The sequence below is a fragment of the Durio zibethinus genome, chromosome 24 (genome assembly GCF_047325235.1).
Source record: "Durio zibethinus cultivar Kanyao isolate XHJ-2024 chromosome 24, ASM4732523v1, whole genome shotgun sequence".
Taxonomy (NCBI): Eukaryota; Viridiplantae; Streptophyta; class Magnoliopsida; order Malvales; family Malvaceae; genus Durio; species Durio zibethinus.
The window spans coordinates 20,987,702-21,014,366 of record NC_143185.1 but is presented as its reverse complement, the minus strand read 5'-3'; the positions used below and the strand labels follow the sequence as shown (position 1 = coordinate 21,014,366).

The following is a 26,665-nucleotide window of genomic DNA, read 5'->3' as shown; positions in this document are numbered from 1 at the left end:
CACCACTTCCCACAAATCAAAAGCACTCAAATAAGTCTTCATTTTGACAGCCCATATCTGGTAGTTCTCACTAGAAAAAATAGGAGGTGGAGGTATGGAGCAATTGCTTGAGGCCATTTAAGGTTGACAAAAGTTGGCTGGTAAGTGTTTGATGGCTTTTCACTCAATTTTTTGGAACTCATAGGTCCTCTAAGACCTTAAAGAATGCTCTGATACCAATTGAAGGATTTAGAGCAGAGGAAGAACAAAAAAACAGCAGAAACTAATCTGTCACTTGAAGTAAATTGGCTTTGCAGATCATGAGCTTCATTTCATTAATATATAGGCTTTAAACATACAAAAGTTTATTTAACTACTACAATAGTTGTTTGCCTAACAGTATGGATCACCATGCACAGATCCATCATGTTACCTAAACTGATCAGATGGCAGAACCTGTTACAAAGTTCCAGCAGAAATGCCATACCTAGTTGCTTCAACCACTAACACACTAACAGTTTGGCTTTAACCACGACATGGGCCTCACAATTCCTTGTGAAGAAGTCTTTTTTCGCTCTCTAACAGCCATGATCAGATGAAGAAACCTTGATACATAGGATTGGTCAGGGTATTGAAGAAAGATGATGCAGTCATATTCATATACCCTTATGCATGAGTGGTTTTTTCTAACCATAACTTATTGACATTCTCTTCTTCTTTCATTATTCAAAATTAGTATATTGTGCATGTACGTAAGTTTTTCCCTCAAGTGGCACGTATTCCACGTGCTATTGAGCGTATCTGTCAAGCAGTCCCTCCATTTAAGCAGTCCAGAAGCAGCTGAATTCGATTGCCTGAGCCACTCGCATAAGCAAAAAAGACCTTTTTCTGTTTATTGATTGGCAAGTATCTATTAGGACTATTGCATTCACGATGATGGTCCTGCAAATTGACGGTTCAGATTTGTTTTGCATGTCTTTCACATTTGTATCAGTGCCTGTAATTTGATGTCTGCTGGTGATAAATAGTTAGGAACGCACTTCCACTGCCTTGTGATTAATGTGAGACAAAGCTCACATGCCAACACACTGTAATGAACAAATATAATTTGGAGCTGAAAAATACACTTAGTTGCCAACTCAACTGATCTTGTATGGGACTAATAGATATTTCGTTTCAAATTGATCTTTATTCCGTTCTTTGTTAGTGAAGCCTGAGATACTACTTGCCAATGCCATTATCATTTTCGTAGAATGATCTGGGTTCAAACTTGAGCTGGGACATAAACAGAACACTAGACTTCTGGAAGTGGGTTTGGTAAACTAAGTTGTAACGCAGACATGTTGGTTACACCATACGACTCTGGTTCTCATTTTTTGGGATGCCTTCTTTGATTACAATGCCATAAAAAAACCAGACTTAAATCTTCCCAACTTGCCAAATCAGCTTAATAGGACATCATCATTGTCAGCCTCGCACGTTTGAGTTCCTCCAGCTTCTTTAGTCATGCACGCTTTCTTTTGCAAAGGATTTCAGGTTTGCTTTGACCTTCGAGATGTCTCCTGGTCAGATTGGTTTAATCCTGCATGTGAGATGCTTGCGAATTGTGCTTGAAAATTCCAGGAACCAAAACTGAGTTTCCATAATGATTGCTATTTTCTTCTTTCTTCATGCCTCAGCCTCACCATAGAATCAGGCTTGTTATATCATAAATGCATCCCTTGTTTAGTGCATTTGGCTATCTCAAACAATGTCAGAGATGACACCTTTGTTTTTCTGTGAATAATGCATTGACCGTTTGTTACATTTATAGTTGTTATCGTGTACGCATCTGTTATGCATTTACAACAAGGAAAGAATTGCAGTTCATTAGTTCATTGTATCTAATATAAGGTCCAAGTCAGAGACCTAGGCACTTTTTCCTTCGGCTGATAGAAAGGTAATTTGATCTGCCATTTCAATTCCTCATTACTGTAATTTCTACAATGTGCGAGTTCCAATTAGAACCCCAACTACAATCCCAGTGAAAAAGAGAAGTAAAGGAAATTTATCTAGAACGGATGGGGCTAGCCAATTGCTATGGCAAATTCAAGAGTATCTATGAACTATTCATTTCAATCTTGACCCCTGCCATATATCCCATTAACCCGGAAATCTATACAACAGTATAGGGCATAATTCTATTGCCTATTCTTCCCTTTCAAAGAAAAAAGACGGCCAAAACTACGCGAATGTTTCACTTCCTCAAGAGTAGAAGCAGAGAATGTTGACTTGGTACGCCTATGATTGAGGTGAGATGAGCTCACTGACGACCTTAATGAAAGATTGGACTCATAATCCCAGTGACTTGAGGTGGAATGACCAAAACGCAAGGATTCCTCACTCACAGATTGCACATCAGCAGAAGCTACACTGTCTGTCTCAATGTGATTAAAATCATCAGAGTAGTGAATGTCCTGTGCCTTTGAACCACTATGATTCAGTCTGCCTTCTGAACTTTCACCCAGCAGCTTGTCACTGTACTGAGTCTGGTGGTTCTCTGTCTGAGGGCGAAAAGCTTGCAACTGCTTCCCAAGAAGGTAAATGGTCTCCTGGCATGCTGCAAGCTTTTGGGCTGCATCTTCTGTCTCTCTTTCCTGCCAAGAGAGTGACAGGACAGACACTTTCAGCTAAAGCTTTCAAGCTAACAGTCATTCTGAAAGCATCAAATAAGGAAGGAATATCCTGATCAATTAACAAACCTCCAGCCTTTATATGATGATGAACACAATAGGTCAAGCAAAAAAAATAAAAGCCAGAAGAGCGGATAACATTCTATATAACAAAAGAGCATGTAAAGGAAGTGCAAAAGGTAGCATATAGATCACTTCTAGAGATATCTTAGAAAGGCATATCCGAAAGACCATCATGATTATCATTTTTCACATTTTCTTGTTAATATTTTGTCTGAGTAGGTTCTCCAAAAAAGTTATTATTATGCGACATACCTGTTTGATCTTCATGCCAGAATCTTCTATTGCTAATGACGAACATACAAAGCAGGCAGTGTTCCTTTAACAAAATCAGATTATTTACAGAGTTAGAAGACATAATGCTTCACAAGATAGTGATTCATGTAATATAACCACCAATAAAACAACTGACGAAGCTTATAATGCAACATCAAAAGAATCAATGACTTTCACAAATAGTTTATCATTTCGGAATGCTCTTTAAGTCATTGATTTGATGAATTCCCTTTACCTTATTTGGTCAATTGATTGCTTATTAGCAGATTGTCGTTGCTCACAGGATCATCAAGCAATATGAATAGTTCATTGCTTACCTTTGCACTTTGTCCTCAAGATCCTTGCATCTAGCCAGGGCATCCTGATGACCACGCTTTTCTTCTAGTAGCTCATCATCTAACTTCGCTGACTTTTCTTGTAAAAGGTTTAACTCAGCTTCTAACTCCTGTGTACGCACTTGTAGTAACTTGTAAGACTCAGTCATACATTTCAGCTGAGTTTCAGCTAGGCTGTAGAGATTTTGAGAGGAAGCCAACTGTAACTTCAGTTCAGTTAGACTCTTCTGTGTCTCCTGTAGCAGCAACTTTGCATTTTCAAGATCTTCAGTGCTTCTTGCAAGATCCACAGCTATATTTTCTTTATCCAATTTCAGCTGTTCCAACTCTTTCAATAAGCATGAGCATGATGTAACATCTCGTGGAAAACTTGGATCCAAGATTCTGTCCTGAAGTACCTCTGAGTCGGGATAGGAATAACAAATATGGTGGCACGCTCTGCTACATGCATGTTTTGATGGGTTACCTTGTACAGCCTCATTCTCCAGCAAAGAAACCTTGTCTATGTAATCATTGTTGCTGGCATTTCTATCATCACCGCTAAATCCCAGGACACCAAGATTCAGCTCTTTAGCTTTGGCAAAAACATGAGAAAGTTTCAAGATGAAGTCAACCAAACCCATCTCATTGAAAACGAATTTATCCAAATAGGCAGAGAAGTCGTCTAATTTTTCCCTTAGCCCATGGCAATCAGAATGAGGATCCTGAACTCCCATTGCTTCTCTGCCAAGTGATAGTACAACCTGATGAATCAGAGATATTGCAGATGCCAAATTTTGCTTTGCAAGATTCTCTTGATCTAAGAAAATCAAACTCTCTCCACGTACACCCTTCTGATTGGAGGGACCACAACCTACTTGAGCTCCCTCATATAAATAGTTGACTGAGTACTGAGACGGAGATCCTTGTATTTCCAGCATAGCACATTTGATATCCTCCAAGACCTTTCCTAAATGCATGTCCTTAGTTTGAGACTCAAAAATCGTAAAAATCATAGACTGAAGCTTTAGGAAAGGCAGATTTTCCACATCCTTTCGAAGCTCCATTGAGGATCTTATGCTTGACGAACCCTGCTTTAATGATGGACTAAAATCAAGCTCTTGCTCAGAGAATATGTCCTGACCTTTGGCTGCATTGCGTGATGTATTATCTTCTGCTTCATAATTTCCAGCATTATCAGGATTGCTTGAAACAGCATTAGCTCCACCAACATCATTTGACAGACAGGCCAATTTCTCCATCTCCAGAAAGTCATTCATCAATTCCAAGCAACTGGAATTCTCTCGCTTGTTAACATTATGAGTACTCTTCTCCATCCCCAAATGAGAGATATCAGAGATTGCCAGTAGCAAAGATTCAGCTGAACGTCCTTCCACATCAATCCCATCTTCAGACAGGGAAGTAATACTGGGTGCATTGCTAGCATATTGACTTGAAAGGTCGTCAGCAGGGTGCCCAATGCTTGACTTAGGGGAGCTTGTTTTATGATTAAGGGCCTGTATTTGTGCTTCTAAGCTCTTGACCCTTACACTTGTCTTAGCACACATGTCTCTGGTAGCCTGCAGTTCACTATTGCGACTAGCCAAAGCTTCTTTAAGCATCTTTGTTTCCTCTTCCATCTCCAACAAACGCATAGTAAGATAATCAATCTCTTTATGGGATTGCAGCAAGTTGTCAGCAGAAAATTCTATCTGTGGAGACAAATTTGGGATAGGATTCTTGATCACATTCCTTCTTGATTGAGTTCCACTAAAATCTCGACCAAAATTACCAATTTCTTGCTTCATTTGGGCCAATGCAGCTGGCCCTGGCAACCTCTTACGAACAAGGCCACGTAATCTTTGGCACTCTGCCTCAAGTTTAGCAATTTTGCTGACACTTCCTAAATGTTGCTTGTTTGCTGCTTCTGCAGACCTCATACTTATATTCTTTTCTTCATTGCGAATTTCTAGCTCCTTAGAAACCATATGCAGCTCGTACTTCAGTGAGCTTATTTCCTTCTCACGTGACACAAGGTTTTCCTTCATAAGTTCTATTTCAGCTTCTGCTTTAAATTTTTCTGCCTCAATCTGAACTATCAAATTTGACCTCTCCTGCAATGACTTTGAAAGTGCTTGGTTTTCAGCTGCTGCCCTCAAAAGCCCTTGATTTAATTCAACTATTTTCCCTTCAAGACCAAGCTTTATTTTGTCCCATTGTATAGTTTTGGCTAGAACCACATCATGCAATTTCTGCTCACTTTCATCTTTCACATTCCTTACCTGTCTCATACACTCCTTAAGAGCACCATCTAGATGGGATGCTCTATCCTCTACAGAAAGCTTCAAGAGAGTAACAGTTTCAAGTTGTCGTTTCAATGCAATAGCTTCTGCATCCGCCTTTTCCCATCCTAAAAAGTACATAAAAGTTCTCAATCATAACTCTTAGCGGTAGGATTACAAGTGAAAATAATTTTCCAACCCATACCTGAAACAGCTTCCTCAGCAACTTTAGCATGTTGGCTAATCAAACCATCCTTAGATTTGATCTCCAAATGAGCTACAGATAGCTTCCCTTTCAAATCCTTCACTTCATCATCAGATAATTTGACTTGATCCTTTAACTTGTGAACTTCATCTTCCAACCCCGTCAAATGTAAGTAAGATTCCATGGATATTTGAATATAGTTTGCCTTCTTACATTTTTCCTGTCAGCAAACAGCAAAACATAACAAAACCCAAACACCAAATAATCAGGAACAAGTTTCATAAATGGTTTAATTTTATGGCCTTTTTAACTAAAAATACCCAACCTGATCTCCAAGAGATGCTAAGGAAGACAATGGAGCACTGGTTCCATCTGACACAACTGCCTGTTTGTCAGTTCCAGCTTTTTCGGAAGATTTCTTCTTCCATGGCCAAGCTCGTCGGTCCATTTCGGAATATATTTTATACCCTGAAAAACAAAAAAAAAAAACAAAAACAGATAAAACTCTTGTTTTTCACTATGAAAGTAATAAAAAAAAAGAAAAAACTGAATTGAACTTACTAGATGAAATGCAGATTATCAGCGATCACTGAACCAGAATTGATTTGAAGAGTTAAAAATCATTCACAAATTTTATCCTTCTTCACAATGTGGAGAGAGAACAGAGACAAGACGATGGCAGGAGCGGGTTGGCCCACTTTTAAAACGCTCCCTGAAATGGGAAACAGCGACGGCGTCTTGTCAACTTTTAAAAAAGCTTTGAAATTGATTTTCCGATGATTTGCGCACTTGTCACCATCAGACACGTGGTAGTGGATTCTGGGCAACACTGCATCTCCCCTCCTAGACGGAGTCCTATGGTGTATTGTGGACACTTGGTGGGCCGTTTGCCTTGCGCCGATTAACGGCCAAGATTCAAAAGTTTTTGCTATTCGGGACAAATATTGAACAAAAATTTGGGGCTAACACTGATTAATTAATAATTACTTGGCTTCTCTGGGGACCCCATTGAACAAGGTATCTTTGATTGGCATGGGCAAAAAGTGTTAGATAATTTATTTTAAAATAAGTTTTAGAATAAAGTAATTTATTTTAAATTTTAAAAGAATATATATATTTTTTATGAGAGAGTAAAAAAATATTAAATTTAATAATTTAAAATATAATAAAATAATATAAAAAATGACAACTTAAAATTTTAATAAAAATTATATACCAATGTAATAAAAATTTAAAAATATATAAATTATGAATCTTAATATATAATTTTTATATAAAATATAAAATAAATAAATTATTAATATTTTATATTTTTAATAAAAAAAATTATTAAATTAATAAATATCATTTTATAAACAATCAAGATCAAATTTGAAGTTTATTTTAAAGGTTTAGCTTAATTATTATTTCTTTTCAAAGGTGTGGGGCTTTCAATAATTTACGAAAGGACTACATTAATTTTCACCACATGGTTGGTAAAAGTACAACTCTAGTTAACCTCTTTAATGCTTCAAAGTTATGAAACCTTCATTATTATTTTTTTTATAATAATTGCAACTTTGTATCAAATAAAGTGAAGATAAATTGTCCCAATAGTTGCATATATCTAATTTATTTCATAACCAACAAGTTGATGGATTTTAATGGTTTTTATCAACAATGTACCTAATTCATAATGTTATAATTTTACAATTTAGAGTTAGTCATTCAATGAAATCAAATTTAAAAAAAAAAAAGATGTGCTACTTATTTCTCTTTAAATGGTTTATTGTACAAATTTAGGTTAATGGTTTAATCATGGTAAGCTCATTGAAGATTGAAGCCTTAGGTTAGGTGTTCCCTTTGTCTTGCATAAATGTTGAGTTTTTTTGACACAATATAAATTTTGAGTTTAATGTGGAGACAAATTAAGATTGAAAATATAGTGAAATCTTGACTTGACTTAATTATAATTATAAAATTAAAATGAATAGATAGATTTTGTTTTAAACATTTCAATTGGATAAAATATGATTTTTTTTTATTAAAAGAGCTAATTTTGATTAAAATTTTGTAGACGTAATTAAGCGAAAAAATATTTTTAATTAGTTAAAAATATAGTGAAATTACTCACTAATTTATCCTATGACTTGGAATGTTTGCTCAAATTATTTTTTAATTAATTACTGCAAAATTAAATTTTATTGAATAGATTCAAAAAATTATTGATATAATTTATCTTTTAAATAGTTATATTTTTTACATGTCTTAACATATTTTCATTTTTTTAAATTTAAAAAGTATAAGTTGATATTTTTTATATTTTGTTATTTTTATAAAAATTATTTTAAATTACAAATATTCGAAAGAAAATTTTAAGTAAATAAAAAAATACATAAAGAAAAAAATATAAGAGAAAATATAATCCTTAAAGGACTTGATATTTTTTCTATTAGGGGTTATTTGAACATTGGATTCACCATCATTAAAGATAGATTAAAATGTATTATGAAATAAGCAAATTTAAAAAGTAAAATAGCAAAAAATTATGTCCAAAAAATTTCTTTTGGGTTGAAATTGGCCTTTGGGTCTCTAAAGGCTTCTAAATTAAAGACCGGCCCAGAGTAATTAGGCCTAAATCTAGGCCTCTTCATTTTAATTTCTATCTTTTTAGCTCAAAAGCCCAAAGAAAGCCCAACAATTAGCCCTTAAAACCCTAGAATCAGGAAAATATATTTGTTAGACCCCAAACCCTAGCCTTCAACCCCCGTTTCACTGCTAGCTGCCATCGGCCGCCTGCGAGAGAGAGGTCTCCTCATAGCCGCACAAACTTTCACCGAATGGGTCGTGTCATCCGAGCTCAACGTAAGGGTGCGGGTTCCGTCTTCAAGGCCCACACCCACCACCGCAAGGGTCCCGCCCGTTTTCGCAGTCTCGACTTCGGCGAACGAAATGGTTACCTAAAAGGTGTGGTCACCGAAGTCATCCACGACCCGGGCCGTGGCGCGCCCTTAGCCCGCGTGGTCTTCCGTCACCCTTTCCGTTACAAGAAGCAGAAGGAACTGTTCGTTGCTGCCGAGGGTATGTACACTGGACAGTTCGTGTACTGTGGTAAGAAGGCTACTCTTATGGTCGGAAATGTGTTGCCTCTTAGATCTATCCCTGAAGGAGCTGTCGTTTGCAACGTCGAACATCACGTTGGTGATCGTGGGGTTTTCGCTAGGTCTTCTGGTGATTATGCTATTGTTATCAGTCACAACCCTGATAACGACACAACCAGGTTTCTGGTTCTTACTCTCTCTTAATTTAAATTTTGATTTTGATCTGTTTTATATGTTATTGTTATTTGGATTTATTATTTGATTTTTTTTTTTTTGTATTGCTTTGGTTATTGCTTTGCCCTATATATGTATATTTTGCTACAATCTAGGGTTTACTATCTATGCCTGTGCTTAAATGTACCCCTAGGTAATGAAAAAGAACTTTAATGCAATTGGTGGATACAATTGTTGTTATAGTGTTAACTGATGGATGAAATGTAAGCACACGGATTCTGATTTCAATCCGGTATTCAGGTTTTAGCATAGTGTTTAGTTGACTTTCACTGGCCTCTGTCATGTTAAATTTTATTGTCTTAGTCGTTTAGTTGATTACATGCGAAATTTTGGGTAGTGATCAATTATAGATGGACATGGTGGTGGAAGTTTGGAGTAATTAGTTGTTTTGGCAATGACCTTTTGGTGTGTAATCTTTACAGGATCAAGCTTCCATCTGGTGCCAAGAAGATTGTTCCAAGCGGCTGTCGTGCCATGGTTGGCCAGGTTGCAGGAGGTGGTAGGACCGAGAAACCTCTTCTTAAGGCTGGCAATGCTTACCACAAGTTTAAGGTGAAGAGGAACTGCTGGCCTAAGGTGCGTGGTGTGGCTATGAACCCAGTTGAGCATCCCCACGGAGGTGGTAACCATCAACACATTGGTCATGCTAGTACTGTTAGGCGTGACGCTCCTCCTGGACAGAAGGTTGGTCTTATTGCTGCAAGGAGGACTGGTAGGCTCAGAGGACAAGCTGCTGCCACTGCTGCCAAGGCTGATAAGGCTTAGGCCTATGATTTTACTTGTTTTAGTTCTTTTGGCCTTTATATTCGCATTCAAGAGTATTAAGCACATTTTTGCTAGAAATTTTGTTTGAATTTTCAGATAATGGTACTGTTTGGAGTTGGTTGAGGGATGTCTATGTTTTCAATTTGGATTTTTACTCAAATGTTTTATGTCATTGTTTTAGATCCTTGTTCTGTCTGTAGCCTTTCATAATGGCTGTTTTCAAACATAACTGAATCCTGAATGGTGCCAGAAAGTAATTCCCTATGACAGCTACAGACAGCTACAGAATTAAGAATTAAGAATTTGATATTGGTCAAAAGAACAAGGTTTAAGTTTTACGAGCCGAAAAACAAAAAGAAATATGGATCTTGGTTGCTGGTGCGTATCTTTACAATCACAAATGCCCAATGGACTTTATAGTGGGCTCAGCATCCTTTCCAAAACAAACGTGGCCCACTCTTAGCATGCCTATGGATACTTGACCGACCCGGAATTTCCTTCTCTTTCACACTCTCTCTCTGTCCGTTAGAGAATCCGAAAAGAAATGGCTTCGGCTGAGAGGAACCTTCTCCTCAATTTCTTAACTTTGGCTTCATTGTCAATTCTCTGTGCCGATACAGCTTTTTCCATTCGGATTCCGGATCGGATCTCAAGCATTCCCAGGGAACTATCAGAACCGTCCCTGAAAACCGCGGTTTTATCTCTCGGTAGCTTCTGGAGATCGGAAGCCGTCTTCGGATGTTTAAACGGTGTCGTTCGAACTACTGCTGGTTACACTGGTGGATCCAAAGTCAACCCCGAATACAGAAGTTTGGGCGACCATGCCGAGTCTGTGTTGGTCTGTTATTTCTCTTCGTCTCTTTTAAAATGCCATTTATATTTATTTTCCTTTCATTGTTTCGAAATATAAAACTTTGTGGTCATATTTAATCAGGAATAATTTTGTTTATATTCCTGAGAAAATGTAGACACTGATCTGTTATTGAGTTAGTTGCTGGGTTTGTGAGTTGTGACAGTTTGTTGTTATCTCCATTTGAATTTGATAGAATATGGGTATGTGAATGATGATCAGGTTGAATATGATCCCAAGGCGATTAATTTCAGGCAACTTCTGGAGATTTTTTGGTCTAGTCATGATCCAAGACAGGTATTTGGCCAAGGTCCAGATGTAGGTAACCAATACAGGTAACCATCATGACCCAAAAAACACCATATTATTACTTCATTTCATACCTTTTATTGATAAGCTTTCATATCTCAATTCAACCAGGTCTATTATTTTTATCAATGGGACTGAAGAGGCTAGATTAGCTTCCATGAGCAAAGAAAGGGAACAAACCAAGTCTCGGAGCAGCATTGTGACAACTCAAATTCAACAACTTGGATCATTTTATCCTGCAGAACCTGAACATCAGGTTTAATGCTCTCCTTTTTCCTTTTCTTGTTTGAGTAATTGGGTATTGTTTGTTGTTTCTTGTGATCCACAAGTTGCTCAAAAGTTGTAACTTGCCTTTGAATATCTTTTTTTTAACTTTTGGGTACATTTTAACCTGAAATAACGCGATCATTGGGTTGGATTCTTGTTTAGCAATATATAAGGATTCTAAAGATTTCTGTTGTTAGGATAATGCTGGGTATGGACGGTATGAAGAACTAAATAATTTGAATTTCATCCCAGTTTTGAAGAGAATTGTTTTTCCTCTTGTCTATTTGCAATCTTTGTCATTTTAGTTGCCATTATTCCACAATGCTTAAAATTTTTGCTTTTAGATCAATGTAGTTGGCAAGCTCAAGCATGACTGTTGTGTTACAAAAATTATCTACTGATCCTCTAACCGGGTTTTCTATGTGCATATGAATTTGGATAACTGAAAAATGTATGCTATCTTGCTCAGATGTGCTGTATAGATTTAGAAGGTCAACGTATTTGTGGAACTGACTGGTAAAATGATTAATACATTTCAATTTTCTAAATGTACAGAAATTTGAGCTCAAACGCCATCCATTGCTTCTACAACTGATAGGAAACCTGCCTGAAAATGAGCTGGAGAGGTCAAGTCTGGCAGCCAAATTAAACGGATATGCTGCAGAGCTTTGCCCCCCAAGGACTCAAAAACAGATTGATGCAAAGATCAATGAAATTATTAGAAAAGGTTGGCCTGTTTTGAGAGATGTATAGTTTAGTTGGCCATTGGATTCGAGCTTCAGACGAATGAACTCAGTTTGGCTTCATCAGGCTGGGCGACTTGATTTTGTGGGTTCCATATATGATCTTAGCATATGTTGACTGTTTGGATGGAAATTGGATTTAATGTTATATTTTTGCATATTTATAATAATATTTTAATGATTAAATACGTTTTGTACTTGTGAAAATCGTTATGAAAAAGCAAAAATATATATATGTATATTGAATTACAAGAATATCTTAATTATATATTTATATTTGATATATTATAAATAAATAAATTTGATATATTATTAATAAATTAGATGATATTATTTATTTAAGGAGATAAATTAATGATATTATATTATAATGATTAAATTTTTTAAAAAAAATTAAAATTTTAAATATTTATTTTAAAAATTAATATTTATTTATTTTTTATCATTCGAGGAGGATAAAATCTTACATTAAAAAAGAAAAAAAAACTAAAATTTATCTTGATGTCTTTTTTAAGACTGATCACTAATAAAATAATATGTAACGAATAGAATTAATATGCTTACGTCTCATCCAATATAAAACTCCGAAACTACATAGGATTTTAAGATAATTAAATTGATTTTTACCACCAATGAGTGAGCGCCACGTCAGAAGGTAAAACCCTGCTTTCTCGGACGTTGTGAGTATAGATTCGGGCCATAAGAGGAAGAAATCCTCGATCTCCACTAATTATCATCACCACCACAAGAAGAAGAGCAAGATGTCATCGTCAACGGCAGCCAATCAAGTGAGGGCATCTCACATACTGATCAAGCATCAAGGTTCTCGCCGTAAGGCATCTTGGAAGGATCCAGAAGGTCGCGTCATCTCCAACACCACCAGAGACTCCGCTGTCTCACAGCTCAAAGCCCTTCGAGACGACATCATTTCAGGCAAGGCTAAGTTCGACGAGGTTGCCTCTCGCTACTCCGATTGCAGCTCCGCTAAACGCGGCGGGGATCTCGGTGAGTTTGTTGACTTGATTGCTGTGCAAAAGTTGAAGCTTTTAAGGATTTTGCAGATTTAGTTTTAGATATGAGAATAGGGGACTTCTATTCGGAACTCTAGTTGTCATTTAATTGAATTCTATTTTCTGTTTGGTTGTTTAGAAACTCGCCAGAAGCTGAATTATGAGAGGAAAAAAAGGAAGCTTGGAGTTAATACAAGAATTGAAAAGATAATCTCAATATACTTGTTTAATAGGGCACTTTGGTTACTACTAGGGTTAAAGGGGAATTAGGGTTTCAAGTCTTAAAGATATTAGAATTTTGGGATCCCCTGCAATTGGAGGTGTGATTGTCAACTTGGTTTGCTCAACAGGTTGTTGCTGAGTTATTCATCAGCTTAAGAGATATCCAATATGTTAGAAACTATAGTTTTGTTGATTAGTTTGCTTCTGTGTTAGTGTATTGCTTTATAGGATTAAAGTCTTATCAATTTCAGTGGCTGTGTTTTGCTTTGAAAGTCAAGATTTTGACTCTGTTTTTACAATTGAGATATGGCATTTTATTTTACTTTAAACACATAGAAGCTTAGAATTTGACAAAATCCCTTTACATCACATTCTTTTGCCTGTTATCTGATTTCATTTTCTTTCTCATGGTGGTAATATTTCAGCAATTGTCTTACTAGGTTAAGGCCCTTTTCCTGTGTTCTTCTGTATCTTGTGCTTCTGAAAAAGAAATAAAGATAAAAATGGATTTTTATACATATATAAAATGGACAATTTGAATTTTCCCAATAACTCTTCTTAATTCTTATTCATGATGGAGTTTTGGCTACAGGATTTGATCCCAAGGTTCCAAGGCACATTAGTTCATCCGCAAAGAACGTTAGCCTATCATTCAATTCTAGGACATTTTACAATTATGGTCATGCTATATATTTTATGTCATTATTGACCTTGAATACTGCTACATCCTACAAATAACCTGCCCCTATTCTGATTATTGTTAACTATCCAGGACCTTGCATTAGTTTGTACTAGCATTACAGGCCATAATCCAAAAAATACCTCATACAAACTTTTTATGCAGGTCCTTTTGGTCGGGGCCAGATGCAAAAGCCATTCGAGGATGCAACATATGGTCTTAAGGTTGGTGAGATAAGTGAAGTTGTGGACACCGATAGCGGGGTTCACGTCATCATGAGAACCGGTTGATTATTGGTGATTATGCCTGGATATGTTGAGCAATTAGTTCAGTCTGTTCGGAAAATGTATCCAAGAATATTCTGAAATTACTTCCGGCAATGCCTATGGCCAATGTTATTGATTGCTTTTATACACTTGACAATGACCTAAATGCTTGGACGATTTGTGTGCTGAGGCACATTTAATTTTGAAACCATTTTTGTTTTGGTGTGAGATTGTCTGCTTGTTTATAGTAAATAAAAGCTTTGGTTAAATGAATATATTTCTCCTCCTTCTCCCTCTCCAACCCAACCAACGACCTTATGTCTCAACAATTCTGTACACGGTCATTTGATATGGAAATGCCCTGTGTGGAACAAAGGAGTCTTGAAATTTTATGTGCTTGATTTATGGAGAGGAAAAAGATAGGAAGTTAAAAGGCATTTCAAGTTTCAACCAAAAAAAAAAAAAAATGTTTAAGTTGGGATTGGGTCATGGGAGATTTTAGTGAGGTTAACGGATTTATTTGTCATTCTAACAATTTTAACATGACCTACGTTAATAAAATAAGTAAATTTGATAATTTATATATTTATATAATGTAAAATATTAAAATTTATATAATTATATTGTATTTTACATAAAAATTATATTATAATTTGTATTAATATAAAAATATAAAATATATTTTTAAAATTTTATTAATTTTAAATATAATTATTATTAAAATTTAAATTATATTACATTTATATTTTATATTCGTTATCGTGTTGACGTTATGTTTTAGATTACTACATTTAATAAAATTCTATTAAAAAAACATAATGGTTTGGCATAACCTATGAAGTCCAATCCTCTCATGTCATCAACCAATAACAAGTTGGACAATTCACCACACTCAACCAATCAAATTGCACCGCACGACGAACGATTAACTTCTCAAGGACAAAATCGTAAGTTCATAGGATGTTTATATCTTCTTCATTGACCATTTTACCCTCTCTAAACTCCTCTCACTATTTTAAAACCTCCAATCGCTTAGAACTAAAATCACTGGAAGCGTGTTCTTGTTTCATTTGTTTCTGGAAATCCGTTGTCAATTTCTTTTTCCCTCATATTCGACCTCCAAAAATGGCAACCGACAGGGCCGGTTTCGAATCTTCCACCATTAACGGTGACGCAACTCCTGACTGCAAGATCGCGTTGATCACTGGCATCACCGGTCAAGATGGTTCATATCTGACCGAGTTCCTCCTCAACAAGGGCTACGAAGTCCACGGCTTGATCCGCCGCTCTTCCAACTTCAATACGCAGCGTATTAATCACATCTATATTGACCCACACAATGCCCACAAGGCTCGGATGAAGCTCCATTACGCTGACCTCACCGACGCTTCCTCGCTTCGTTGTTGGATCGACACTATCCAACCCGACGAGGTTTACAATCTGGCTGCCCAGTCCCACGTAGCGGTCTCTTTTGAAATCCCCGATTATACTGCTGACGTGGTGGCTACGGGAGCCCTCCGATTGTTGGAAGCTGTTAGATCCCACATCGCCACCACGGGCCGGAGCCATATCAAGTATTACCAAGCTGGATCCTCGGAAATGTTTGGCTCCACTCCTCCACCGCAATCTGAAGATTCCCCATTCCACCCCAGATCTCCATACGCAGTTTCCAAATGCGCTGCGCATTGGTACACTGTGAATTACAGGGAAGCATACGGGATTTTCGCCTGTAACGGAGTTCTGTTCAATCACGAATCCCCCAGGAGAGGAGAGAATTTCGTGACCCGTAAAATCACTCGTGCTGTTGGGAGGATCAAGATTGGGTTGCAAAGCAAGTTGTTTTTGGGGAATTTGCAAGCTTCGAGGGATTGGGGTTTTGCTGGGGATTACGTCGAAGCGATGTGGATGATGCTGCAACAAGAGAAGCCGGACGATTACGTGGTGGCAACGGAGGAGTCGCATACGGTGGAGGAGTTTTTGGAAGTGGCATTTGGGTATGTTGGGTTGAATTGGAAAGATCATGTTGTGATTGATAAGAGGTATTTTAGGCCTGCAGAAGTGGATAATTTGAAAGGTGATTCGAGCAAGGCAAGGAAGATTCTTGGGTGGAAACCCAGTGTTGGGTTTGAGCAATTGGTGAAGATGATGGTTGATGAAGATATTGAGTTGGCTAGGAGGGAGAAGGTATTGGTTGATGCTGGTTATATGGATGCCCAGCAACAGCCTTGATTTATAGCCATCCAAAATTTCCTGCTTTTGGTTGGTTTTCTAGATCTTTATAGTTGGGGAGGGTATTTATTTGATTCTTATAGTTTAATTTAACGTTTTCTTTTAGAAGGTTTTTGTTGTTTGATTCTTTAAATTCCGTGGAGTTCGTAATGATAAATTTTCGGTTAAGCTTGATTCTTGTCTTGGAATGCTGGAATCTGGATCTCATAACTTCAGTTCGAAGTAAAAGTGGGTTAATGCATGTACATTGTACATGATCAGAGCATGAATTTTTGTTCATCTTGTGATCTGTTTGTGTCAGTGGTTTGGGTTGCTACTCATGTACTTGTAGTTATTAGATCACATGATGTGTCCAGACATGCATGGCCAGTGGCCAAATAAGCTTGGGAAAACCAAAACCTTGATTGATGCCCTCAAAAATTGTTAATCAAGATTTAATGGTGTGATTCCTGATTATTACTTTTGAAAAAGAAAGGTTTAAAAAATGGCTTATTACTACAACTATGTTCTGTCGGCAGTTGCAGCAGTTCTCTTTATGTGACAAGAGTTGAAAGTTGTCTTTAATTCATAGTTATTGATAAAAAAAAAACAAAAAACAAAACAAATCTAGCAACATTACTCTGTTATCTGTATTGGTGTCAGGAACAAAATAAACATCAATCTCAATATATAATAAAGGAAAAAAGAATATGTCAAAGTGTCAATCTAATTAAGCTTCTCTGTAAATTGAACTTTGATTCGTAGGCATAACTCTGGTCTGAAGATACACTATTTGTGTCAGCAACCTCTGTGTTGTTTTCCATCTCTTCCGACAATGAATTTGTCCAAACTTGAATTACATTTGTTATCACTATTGTTTTTAATCCATTCCCTGAAAGTTTAAGTTCCATTTTTATTCATCTATTGCATCTGGTGTCAACTTTGTCTTGATTATTGGCTAGATATCAAGTCAATATTGCTCTCTCTACATTGTTGGATTAATCTTAATGTTGAAATCTGGTTCATCTTTCGTTACTAAGTTGCCTGGTAAGTACTTAATTTAAGTAAAACTGTGTGATCCAGCTGACTGATAATGGGAGCTTTCCGTTGATATGCATTCAACAATATCAGCCATTGCTAGAAGTAAGAAGTAAAAGTTTCAATTTTCGTTTCTTTTTTCTGGCAGGTGGATAAGATTCCTTTCAAATGTCCAACAAATATCAAAACCATGGATTCAATTTGGTGTATCAGCTGTTTTCTAAACAAGGGACCTTCTTCTTTGTCAAATTGTTTTTCCGTTATTTGGCCTAAAAAATAAGTCAATTCTGCTGCTAAAATTAAACAAGTTAGAAAAAAAAAAAATCTAATGTAAATTCAATGTGTCTTTGTTGAAGCCTACAATATACTTTAACATTGAAATGAAGTAATTTTAAATAAAAGAAAAAAGAAAAAAATCAAGTGGATTTTTTTAGTAAAATTACACTAGTTATAAGTACACGGTAAAACTATTTTCAAGAAGTAAAAATAACAATTTAGGATAGAAAAAAAGATGTAGAGGAAAAAAATAGTGATATTTTCATTTCTGAAACTTGTTTAACTAATGAATAGTTGCATTTACTACTACATTACACGATTGAAGATTGTAGTATTTCAAAAGTGAAATGGAAAAACAAAATATTTCCAAGGAAAAAAAGAGAAAATCATGAAGCAAACTGTTTTTAATTAAAGGCTTCAAATCACACCTTCAAATTGCAACCATTTTACCCCGTTTGAATCACATTATAATCACCTCTTCTTTAGCTACAATCTGACCAAAAAATCGTGGCAAAAATCAAAGGCAATCCCAAGAAATAAAGCCCCAAAATCAATCAGAAAACACACCCCGGAATGAAAAAAAAAAAAGAAAAAAACCCACAGCCATGTTTTGAAAGCCTGTCCACACAGGCAGCAGAATTATCCCATTTTTGGCACTACAAAGTAAAAATACCAGACTAACTAAGCTTTGATTTCGTTCCACGTGTACGCCTCCAATAATTCTTTGTCCATGTTCGCAATCCTCGTCTCTCTAAATCAACCAATCATAGACGGACACTGGCGTCTGACGCAGGTCCCGCCCTGGCTTTAAATTCCCAGAGTGTCATTTCCACTGAATATCAAAGCAAAGCCTTTCCTCTGGATTCCTCTGAGTTCCTTCCTTGATACTGTGAAATCTTTCTCAATTGTACCTGTTTTGTTTCTGTGATCACTTATGGCCACCGCTGAACCTGAAGTTGCGGTTACGGAGCAGCAGCCGTCGGCAGCAGAGGAGCCAAAGCCGGCGGAGAAACCTGTCAAGGAGAGGAAACGCAAAGCGGTGCCAAAGGAGAAAAAACCAAAAGTTCCGAAGGAGAAAAGGCCTAAACAGCCAAAAACCGCTGCCCATCCTCCTTATTTCCAGGTAATTTCTTGTTTCTTAAATCTTTATTTTTATGGGTTTTTTTTTTTTTTTTGAAGTTCAATAAACGGTTGATTATTGTGCAGATGACTAAGGAGGCGCTCCTGGCTCTGAACGATAAGAGTGGTTCGAGTCCGTACGCCATAGCCAAGTACATGGAAGAGAAGCACAAAGCGGTGCTTCCAGCGAATTTCAGGAAAATTTTAGCTCTTCAGCTTAAAAACTCAGCTGCCAGAGGCAAACTGATAAAGATCAAGGCCTCTTACAAGCTCTCCGAGGCTGGAAAAGAAGGGAAAGCCACTGCTACAAGGGCTAAAACGGAGAAGAAACCTAAGCGAGCTGCTGCAAAGCCACGGAAGTCTGAAGCAACAAAGAAGCCAGCAAAGAAAGTTGGAGCTAAGAAGAAATCAACTCCTGCAAAACCTAAGCAGCCTAAATCTATCAAGTCACCTGCTGCTAAAAAAGCCAAGAAGGCCACTTCTTAAAACAAATTGTAGAAAGTGCTTTAGGTTTTATGTTTGTGGATATATAGTTGTAGTCTGGTTGTATGAGTTAAATATGGGTTTTGAAAAAAGGTGGGGGCTTTTGGTTGATCTTATCAGTTATGATCTGCAATGGAAAACAGACTTTTTGTATGTGTGGAACTCTTTGAATTCGCCTTAGAATTTGGTTTTCTCCATATTTTTGTGTGCTGAATCAAGTAAAATAATGATAAGATGAAAATCAAAGCACGGCAATGGGAATGGGAACATGATTCTATTCATGATTATCACATCACATGCCTCATGGTAAATTATTAGTGGTGTTGGGTTTTGTGTCGTTAGGACTTTTGTACATTTATTCTGAACGTATCTTTGCCATCAGTGGTTTGGGTTTGGGCCCGTGGGATCTTTTTTCTAGATTACGAATAATGATAGTAATATTTTGTTCTCAAGTTTTCACGATCGAAGAGATATCAAAAGTTTTTCTTTTTTTATTTGTATTAAAGTTTTATCTTTTTAACGTAACTAAAAAAAAATAATATTAGTAATATTATGACTGAATTTTTTCTTGATCATGTTTGACGGTTGTGTTGCTTGCTCTGTCATTTTACCTGTAGTGGCATTTTGTCTCTTTTGTTTCTTCTAATTCTGTCCCAAGTCCTGACAAGGTTGCTGATAATAAATTGACGATTTTAATGGTGTAAGAACTTGCGATTGGTGAGAAAGCATGTAATGCTTTGGTTAGATAAATATTCTATATTTAATGAAGAGGTTTTGTAACTAGTATTACGTTGTCTTAATAATCTCCAATGATCAAAGGATTAACTGTTCCTTTTGGTTCGGTTATGCCCAATCGTTTGGTCAATGAAATCGAACTTTACATTATCAAGTCAAAGATAATTAATGGCGACATCATCATAGAAATTCGCCGCCACACTCTTTGCTATATCCAAAGGTTCGCCTATAAAGAGCTCGCCTGTTAAGGCTCTCTCCCTAAATAAGACCTGAATCTTTCGCTAATGTTACATTAATATGTCACAATAGGTCAATTTACTTTCAACTTGTCAAAACACATTAAATGCGATCTGCATTTATTCACGTAATTTCTTTTTAAATTCCACGTAAATTTCTTATTAATGACCAATTACTCTTAAGTTAATAACCGTCCAAATCACCTTCACATTATTCTTATATAAAGTAAAGAAAGAAAAAGTTCCATTCAAGCAAGGGAAGATGATAATTTTTAAAATAAATTATTAACGAATTGTTTTTTTGTTTGTTTGTTAAGTTATAAAATAGTTATATTATAATAGATTTTTGATGATTTTGGATAAATAAAAATTCAGTTTATCTAAAAAAAATAAAAAAAAGTTTCATTCTTATATAAAGTAAAGAAAAAGTTCAGGTACGATCATGTGCTAGCCTCCAAAGCCCTTCATCCTTAACCTCTTTCTGTACATTATCTTCGTCAAACCTTTGATATTTGTTTGATTTAGCGTCAGAGCGCATCTCAAAATATAACTTGAATGCCCCTGATCATACTTTCTTATTGTAAGTCTCTTCCAGTCCCAACTTGACCTCCAGATCACCTTCGACTCACCAACTCATCACCAACAAAAAAATAGAGTTCTCTTTGGAATTTTAAGTTGGTCGGTGATCCTAAAATTATGATGCGATGCATGTATGCTATTGTGGATTCTATTGGTTTTTCTATGTGACTTTGATAAAGACCTCCTTAGTTAATTTTGGTCAGATTTCCTCTGACTTAATCTTGGAGGTTCTATATTTGAATAATCTGATGCATCATGCACGGTGATGTTAGTAATTGGGGCTGGCTGTTTGAATCATGCGCATGGAATGGTTTATTGAATGAATCATTGGTTTGCTTTACTTTTTCCTTTAACCTCTTGGCATTCTATAAAGCTCCAATTTAACAGGCCTAGGTTCATTTTATCACTCTCCAGACACAGCCCATTTGGTTTGATTGTTGGGACCTCATTTAGGAGTATTGCTCAATGTCGAGGGATCTGTTACCATTTCCAATGCATTGAACATGTGTTTACATCAATCAAAACATTTTGTGTATAAACACTTGATTGATTAGTTTACGTGATTCGAATAACCAGAGTGAACAAATTAAACCTTCTCCATTGACATGATGAGGGGTTAAGGAGAGCCATTGGCTCAATAACAAACTTCCAGAAAGTACAGAAACATGCTAACGTGACAATTACAGTAAAGATCAGGTTAGGGCCTAAATATGAATGGAAAATGTTGGATCAGGACCGTTTGGTCCACCCGAAACGTTTCTCTTTGTCCAATCACAGAATCATTTTGTCACAAACTCACATTAGGAAAAGCAGACAAATTAATGTACCCCTTCAGAACTTTGTGCAACTGTTAGAGAAAAGGTAATTAATTATCTCTTAATTATGATGAAAAAGTAATTATCAAGTGTTAATTAAAGAAAATTAATGTTGTTGTTCTTGTGGCTCGGTTTGATTGATGTGTGGCACTAAGAGGACATGGGAAGGCTAGCCATAAACGGGGTCAAAGAAAAAAAGTTGTACATAACGACAATTGCAAGGCATGCCCAACAGGAGCCACCGTGCCCAGCGCATGCTAGACAAGCCAAGGACCCACCAAGCCCACATCCAGATGCGAACATGCTGACTATGTTTGATCAAGTTAAATCAATCATTTTCTCTTCTACTTTCTTCTGGAGATTGCCCTTGGTCTTACTTTTATTCTCCATCATGTTCGGTTGCCAAGAAAATCAAATTAAGCATGAATAGTAATACATATCCAGTTGCCAAGAAAATGTCATGAAAGTGAAACCAATCTGAATATAAACAAAGTTTAGACCAAATAGACTTGTATGACAAAGTTGGATGAGCTTTGGCAGGCCTCACATTATTGGCTTATATTTTCTAGGCTCTTTGAAAGTTTCTTGCTGTTACTGTGTCTGCATGCACTTGAGTAAATTTCTTGCAGCTTCTTAGCAACATTTCAAGGGTTCATTACGTATTATGCCATATTAACCAAAGTTTTCTAATTGCGCAGAATCAAGTCGCTTGAAACAAAATGTGGTAGAAGCTTTGAATAGCTGCTTGAGACAAAAGAGAAGCTGCTTCAGAACTGTGACATTCACCTTGACTTTTCTCCCTTCAACATGACCCCGGCAAGAGATATATGCGGGGAAAAAAATAGCAAGCATGAAAGAATCATGGTAGCATGCTAGTTATCTTCAAGTCTTGTTCAGACCTTGTCTGTAGTCACAACCACACTGTCCCAATAAGGATGATGGGAGTCATATGGTTGGTAGAAACCCTATTCAATTAAGCCTTTGCGTTATTTGGGAGAGAGATCGCATGACAATATTGTTACATGTAAGAACTTAGCCTACTGCATTAACAAAAAATTCTTAGCCCCAAAATTCCAGCTAATTTGAATACTTTGCATGCAACCATATTTTTACAAATATATGTCTCATTATGCATCAAATGTTTATAATACTAAACGATAAAAGCCTCTTTGTGATCTCTTTTTTCCTTCATTTATCAAATATTCATATTCCCAGATCACAATCTGAACTTTAATTCGAGAACTCGCTCAGCTTGTTCCCTTCTTGTCTACTGCTACTCTGCAATAACAGCAATGCCAATGCCATGTCTGAGTTATTATTATTATTGGCGTCAAAGCTTGAAAGTCCTTGATCACCATCATATCTGTCTTCTTGGCTCAGTTGAGAAGCAACAAACTTGTCAAAGGCTCTCCAATCAGTGACTCTCTTGGTGGTGTTGCACATTATTGTATTCTGTTCTTCTTCTCCTTCATAATTAGTATTCTCTGATATTAGAGATATCGTGCTTGGCCTCTTTATTAATGGCAGTGATGGGCTCTCCAGCTGAGGAAGCTGTACAAACTGATCAGAGTGGACACAGTTTAAATTATCTGCGTCTGTCTCTTGCTTACACAAAAAATTTTGGGGTAAAAAACTATTGGGTTGCCTCGATTTGTAATTGATTGGATCAACCACGGAGCTAATACCACTTGCTTCAGCATAGAAATAGCTTGAGTCCCCTCCTTCATTGCTCTTGGTTTGACCAGTGGTTCTCTTCTTGAACGCTCGACAAACCACCCATCCTTCCTCCTGCAAAAACTTAAGAAACTAATTAAAAAAGCTTTCTGTTTGCTTTAATTTATATTTTCAGATAATTTAAAGTTTTTCCTTTTTCAATTTGAATATGTGTTCTTTTGGCTTTTGCAAGCGTTTCTTTCTTTCTGTTTGGTAACGAGAAGTAGATATTATAACCAAAGGTGATGACATATGAAAACCATAGAGGAGAAATGGAATTTTGCTTTTAACAAACTGATAAATAAGGGAGAGATGAAAAGCCCATGTCAGAAAAGGAATTCGAAGAAAAGCAAATATAAACTCGTAAAGCAAATGATCTTTGTATGAAAAGCAAAAAAGTGATTCCATTCCTCATATTAAGTTGTGTACGGCGACAAAGTTTCAACTAAATCTATTTCGTCACTAAAAGTTAGGTTACATGTGGAGAATTTACAAGGCAGACACTAAATTTTTTTATTTCATCACTGATAGTAATGGATGCCTAACTCTTTCTTTGAAAACAAATATATTAATATATATATATGTATGCTTGCCTGTGGAGGTCCATTCTCTTGGGATTCATCAAGCCTGTATTCATGCATGATCCACTCAGTTTTCTGTCCATTTGGAGCTCTTCCTTTGTAGAAAACTAGAGTCTTCCTCATGCCAATCAGCTTTGATTTATCATACACTGTTTTGTCTCGTCCTGTTGCTTTCCAAAAACCAGCCATGGTTGCTCTGTTAGTTCTTGTCCCTGTTGGATACTTTTTATCCTTGTGGCTGAAGAAATACCACTCGTTTTGCTCCTCATATCCGATTCGGCATCTCTCTGCTCATCAACATTAATATATTTGTATAATTAAAAGAGTAAAAGATATTCAGGTTAACATCCATGCCTTGGGTTATTAAGTTCTCATGCAAGAGTGAAACCCTAACTGTGGATTTTAACCCAGACTGCATAATTGATCAGTAAAACAAAATCCCTAAAAGATGATCAAAACCAAAAGAAAAAAAAAAAAACAAGGATGTTGGTGAGTTATATACCTTGAAGATCCCATGGTTCGATCCTGTAGAGATCAATGTCTCTGATAACATCAAGATCAATCTTCTGTGATGCAACTTTCTTCCTCAGATAATACCCAACAAGCTCCTCGTCTGTCGGATGGAACCGGAATCCAGGTGGGACACATGACTCCATTGACTCCATCATAACTGTTGTTTCTGCATCAAATTCACCACCGCAATTAGCACTACCCACTCTTGTACTTCATCATCTCAAAATCATAATCAACAAATTGGAGAGATCTCTCCAATTAAAAAGGTGACGAGCGTTATCATAATCATCAGATTGCTAGCTCATTTGGTAGTGAGCAGCACTCACCCCCAATGTTCTTTATCTCTCTGATGAAAGAAAATTATACTTAGCGCGTGTTATAAAACAAAACCCATTATTTCATAGATAAAAGGAGAAAAGGTGAAAACAGTAAAAAAAAAAGAAAAAAGACAGAATCATGAGGGTTTTTGATGAAAACCAAGAGAAGTTGGAACACAGCCCTCTCTCTCTCTCTCTCTCTCTCTCTCTCTCTCTCTCTCTCTCTCTCTTTGTGGTGCAGCTCTCTCAAGGAAACGGACAACTAGAGGTTTGAGCTAATGATGTTGTCTTGTGTTGGTGAATGGTAGAAATGATGCATCAAGAACGGGGTTTCCATTACTAAACTATTATAACAAATAGTACTATATAAACAAATTATTCTTTAAAAAAAGAAAGTCTAGATTTCAAACTCATCAAGTGAGTTTTAGTAAAAGGGTTGAAACAAATGAAAATTACTTTTTTCAAAAAAAATATAAATTAATCAAAGAAATGTTACTATAAATACATTTAAGTTTGAGATTTCGAGATCTTCTCTATAACTTGAGATTGGGTTTTTTCTGTTTTACACTGGTTTCGAATATTGATGGACGAATGGATAAGATGGATGATGTTATCACAATTAAGCATGCGTTTGTTTGAAAGAGAAAAAAACAAACAAAAAAAAAGTGTTTTTTTCTTCTTGAGAGGTAAAAAGACAGACACCGTTTCCATTCGATCAAGACCTGACAAAGAGTTAAGGGATAAAAACTATATAAAGAGAAACGAAAAGCAGTGTTGATGAGGCACTTGCAGAAGCTGTGTCTCATTGCGAATGAAATGGACTGTCCACTTTGTCTGTTTGTCTTGAATTTCCATAGCACTTCTGACCTCTTTTCTTTGATTGACAGATATCAGAGAAAAATGCCGACCCCAAAATGAATAAATAAAAAAACCATCTACAAGGTTTGGCTCCCGATTCTCAAATAGCTATAGTTTCCAAACGTTTAATATATAAAAAAATGACTTCTAAACTTATTCAGATTTTGGTAAGGTAGGCATTCATTTTTTCACAGGTGAGAGTCAATCGGTTAAGGTTATTTTGTCAACAAGTTGCTATCCAGCTAGAGTACTGAAAAAGAGATGGGGAGAGAGAGTCCGACTCAGGCTTGTCTCTCAACTAGGTTAATTTGCTAAGTAGGAAAAAGAAAGACTCCATCTCCATTGGAAAGTTCAGCAAAAATTATATATAAAACTGGTTGGTGGGTTAGTGTTAGAATTTGCAAATGTAAAGAAATAAGTTTTTAACAAAATTTTACCAAATTTTACACTTCTGTGGAATAAGTTGGCTTCTTTGACCAAACAAAATTATGTGAAAAATAGAGAAAATGGGGTTTGACATCCAAATATGTAATCTAGGCAAGCGATAATAAGCTGATGCAAAAATTCTACAAAGAAGGTGACATGAGAAAGTACTAAACAATATTGAGACTATAGAATGTTGAAAGCAAAGATGATTTTGCATGCAAATGCAAAAGCTTACCTGGATGAACTAGTGGTTAAGTTGATTATTCGGTTTGAGACAGAAGAATGAAGGAGAAGAAGAATTAAAGAACAGACAGACAGACAAATGAGAGGGATAGAGATGAAGACCGTATAAAAGGGAAGGGATGGGTGGGGTGGAGGACCGCTCGATTGCGCATGGTTGATAGCTGTCCCCAGTTGCTTACGTCAATGCCTAGCTTCCTACCCTCTTCTCTAACCTCTACCTTACGCGGCATTTCATGAACAAGTCAATATACCATTTCGATCGTTTAACTTTCTTCTTTTCTTAGTGGACCCAAATTTGTCAGTTCACAATGA

At 36.4% G+C, this 26,665-nt stretch overlaps 6 protein-coding genes and 1 pseudogene across 8 annotated transcripts; 5 read left to right on the top strand and 2 right to left on the bottom strand.

The window, feature by feature from the left end:
• Positions 1-1,907: 1,907 nt before the first annotated feature.
• On the bottom strand, positions 1,908-6,462 carry LOC111292231 (filament-like plant protein 5). The gene is made up of 6 exons (XM_089753395.1): positions 6,350-6,462; positions 6,114-6,256; positions 5,789-6,008; positions 3,305-5,711; positions 2,967-3,030; positions 1,908-2,615 (listed from the first exon to the last, which is right to left on the bottom strand). Exons 2-6 carry the CDS (start codon positions 6,234-6,236, stop codon positions 2,160-2,162), a joined length of 3,270 nt encoding a protein of 1,089 aa, XP_089609521.1. The 5' UTR covers positions 6,237-6,256; positions 6,350-6,462; the 3' UTR covers positions 1,908-2,159.
• A 2,038-nt stretch (positions 6,463-8,500) lies between these two features.
• Positions 8,501-9,994, top strand: LOC111317233 (large ribosomal subunit protein uL2-like). The gene is made up of 2 exons (XM_022919673.2): positions 8,501-9,047; positions 9,525-9,994. The coding sequence occupies exons 1-2, from the start codon at positions 8,608-8,610 to the stop codon at positions 9,865-9,867; spliced, it is 783 nt and encodes a 260-aa protein (XP_022775408.1). The 5' UTR covers positions 8,501-8,607; the 3' UTR covers positions 9,868-9,994.
• A 287-nt stretch (positions 9,995-10,281) lies between these two features.
• On the top strand, positions 10,282-12,224 carry LOC111317234 (peptide methionine sulfoxide reductase A5). Its single transcript, XM_022919674.2, has 4 exons — positions 10,282-10,705; positions 10,940-11,052; positions 11,138-11,282; positions 11,849-12,224. Exons 1-4 carry the CDS (start codon positions 10,412-10,414, stop codon positions 12,044-12,046), a joined length of 750 nt encoding a protein of 249 aa, XP_022775409.2. The 5' UTR covers positions 10,282-10,411; the 3' UTR covers positions 12,047-12,224.
• A 513-nt stretch (positions 12,225-12,737) lies between these two features.
• LOC111316259 (peptidyl-prolyl cis-trans isomerase Pin1) lies at positions 12,738-14,486 on the top strand. The gene is made up of 2 exons (XM_022918279.2): positions 12,738-13,041; positions 14,113-14,486. Exons 1-2 carry the CDS (start codon positions 12,798-12,800, stop codon positions 14,235-14,237), a joined length of 369 nt encoding a protein of 122 aa, XP_022774014.2. The 5' UTR covers positions 12,738-12,797; the 3' UTR covers positions 14,238-14,486.
• A 664-nt stretch (positions 14,487-15,150) lies between these two features.
• Positions 15,151-16,616, top strand: LOC111316258 (GDP-mannose 4,6 dehydratase 1 pseudogene; annotated as a pseudogene). Its single transcript, XR_016333056.1, has one exon. The product of XR_016333056.1 is annotated as a GDP-mannose 4,6 dehydratase 1 pseudogene (transcript).
• A 1,957-nt stretch (positions 16,617-18,573) lies between these two features.
• LOC111316257 (histone H1-like) lies at positions 18,574-19,490 on the top strand. The gene is made up of 2 exons (XM_022918277.2): positions 18,574-18,858; positions 18,942-19,490. The coding sequence occupies exons 1-2, from the start codon at positions 18,670-18,672 to the stop codon at positions 19,338-19,340; spliced, it is 588 nt and encodes a 195-aa protein (XP_022774012.2). The 5' UTR covers positions 18,574-18,669; the 3' UTR covers positions 19,341-19,490.
• Positions 19,491-22,101: 2,611 nt separating this feature from the next.
• LOC111316256 (NAC domain-containing protein 37-like) lies at positions 22,102-26,425 on the bottom strand. Of its 2 annotated transcripts, XM_022918276.2 has the most exons (4): positions 26,346-26,425; positions 24,499-24,675; positions 24,009-24,283; positions 22,102-23,490 (listed from the first exon to the last, which is right to left on the bottom strand). In XM_022918276.2, the coding sequence occupies exons 2-4, from the start codon at positions 24,662-24,664 to the stop codon at positions 22,933-22,935; spliced, it is 999 nt and encodes a 332-aa protein (XP_022774011.1). In that variant the 5' UTR covers positions 24,665-24,675; positions 26,346-26,425; the 3' UTR covers positions 22,102-22,932. The 2 variants fall into 2 exon arrangements, with proteins under 2 accessions (XP_022774011.1, XP_089609486.1); XM_089753360.1 differs by lacking the exon at positions 26,346-26,425 and having other exon boundaries at positions 24,499-25,330.
• Between the last annotated feature and the right edge of the window lie 240 nt (positions 26,426-26,665).

Bases quoted from the DNA above. Each gene is read 5' to 3' on its own strand.
- LOC111292231 (XM_089753395.1), bottom strand. From the start codon at position 6,236: ATGGACCGACGAGCTTGGCCATGGAAGAAGAAATCTTCCGAAAAAGCT. The intron at 5,712-5,788 runs GTATGGGTTGGA...TGTACTTTTTAG, and splicing joins TGCTGAGGAAGCTGTTTCAG to GATGGGAAAAGGCGGATGCA. The intron at 2,616-2,966 runs GTATGTCGCATA...CTCTCTTGGCAG, and splicing joins CTGGCATGAAGATCAAACAG to GAAAGAGAGACAGAAGATGC.
- LOC111317233 (XM_022919673.2), top strand. From the start codon at position 8,608: ATGGGTCGTGTCATCCGAGCTCAACGTAAGGGTGCGGGTTCCGTCTTC. The intron at 9,048-9,524 runs GTTTCTGGTTCT...TAATCTTTACAG, and splicing joins CCTGATAACGACACAACCAG to GATCAAGCTTCCATCTGGTG.
- LOC111317234 (XM_022919674.2), top strand. From the start codon at position 10,412: ATGGCTTCGGCTGAGAGGAACCTTCTCCTCAATTTCTTAACTTTGGCT. The intron at 11,053-11,137 runs GTAACCATCATG...CAATTCAACCAG, and splicing joins GATGTAGGTAACCAATACAG to GTCTATTATTTTTATCAATG. The intron at 11,283-11,848 runs GTTTAATGCTCT...CTAAATGTACAG, and splicing joins CTGCAGAACCTGAACATCAG to AAATTTGAGCTCAAACGCCA.
- LOC111316259 (XM_022918279.2), top strand. From the start codon at position 12,798: ATGTCATCGTCAACGGCAGCCAATCAAGTGAGGGCATCTCACATACTG. The intron at 13,042-14,112 runs GTGAGTTTGTTG...CTTTTTATGCAG, and splicing joins TAAACGCGGCGGGGATCTCG to GTCCTTTTGGTCGGGGCCAG.
- LOC111316257 (XM_022918277.2), top strand. From the start codon at position 18,670: ATGGCCACCGCTGAACCTGAAGTTGCGGTTACGGAGCAGCAGCCGTCG. The intron at 18,859-18,941 runs GTAATTTCTTGT...ATTATTGTGCAG, and splicing joins CCCATCCTCCTTATTTCCAG to ATGACTAAGGAGGCGCTCCT.
- LOC111316256 (XM_022918276.2), bottom strand. From the start codon at position 24,664: ATGATGGAGTCAATGGAGTCATGTGTCCCACCTGGATTCCGGTTCCAT. The intron at 24,284-24,498 runs GTATATAACTCA...GTTGATGAGCAG, and splicing joins CGAACCATGGGATCTTCAAG to AGAGATGCCGAATCGGATAT. The intron at 23,491-24,008 runs GCAAGCATACAT...AAGTTTTTGCAG, and splicing joins AAGAGAATGGACCTCCACAG to GAGGAAGGATGGGTGGTTTG.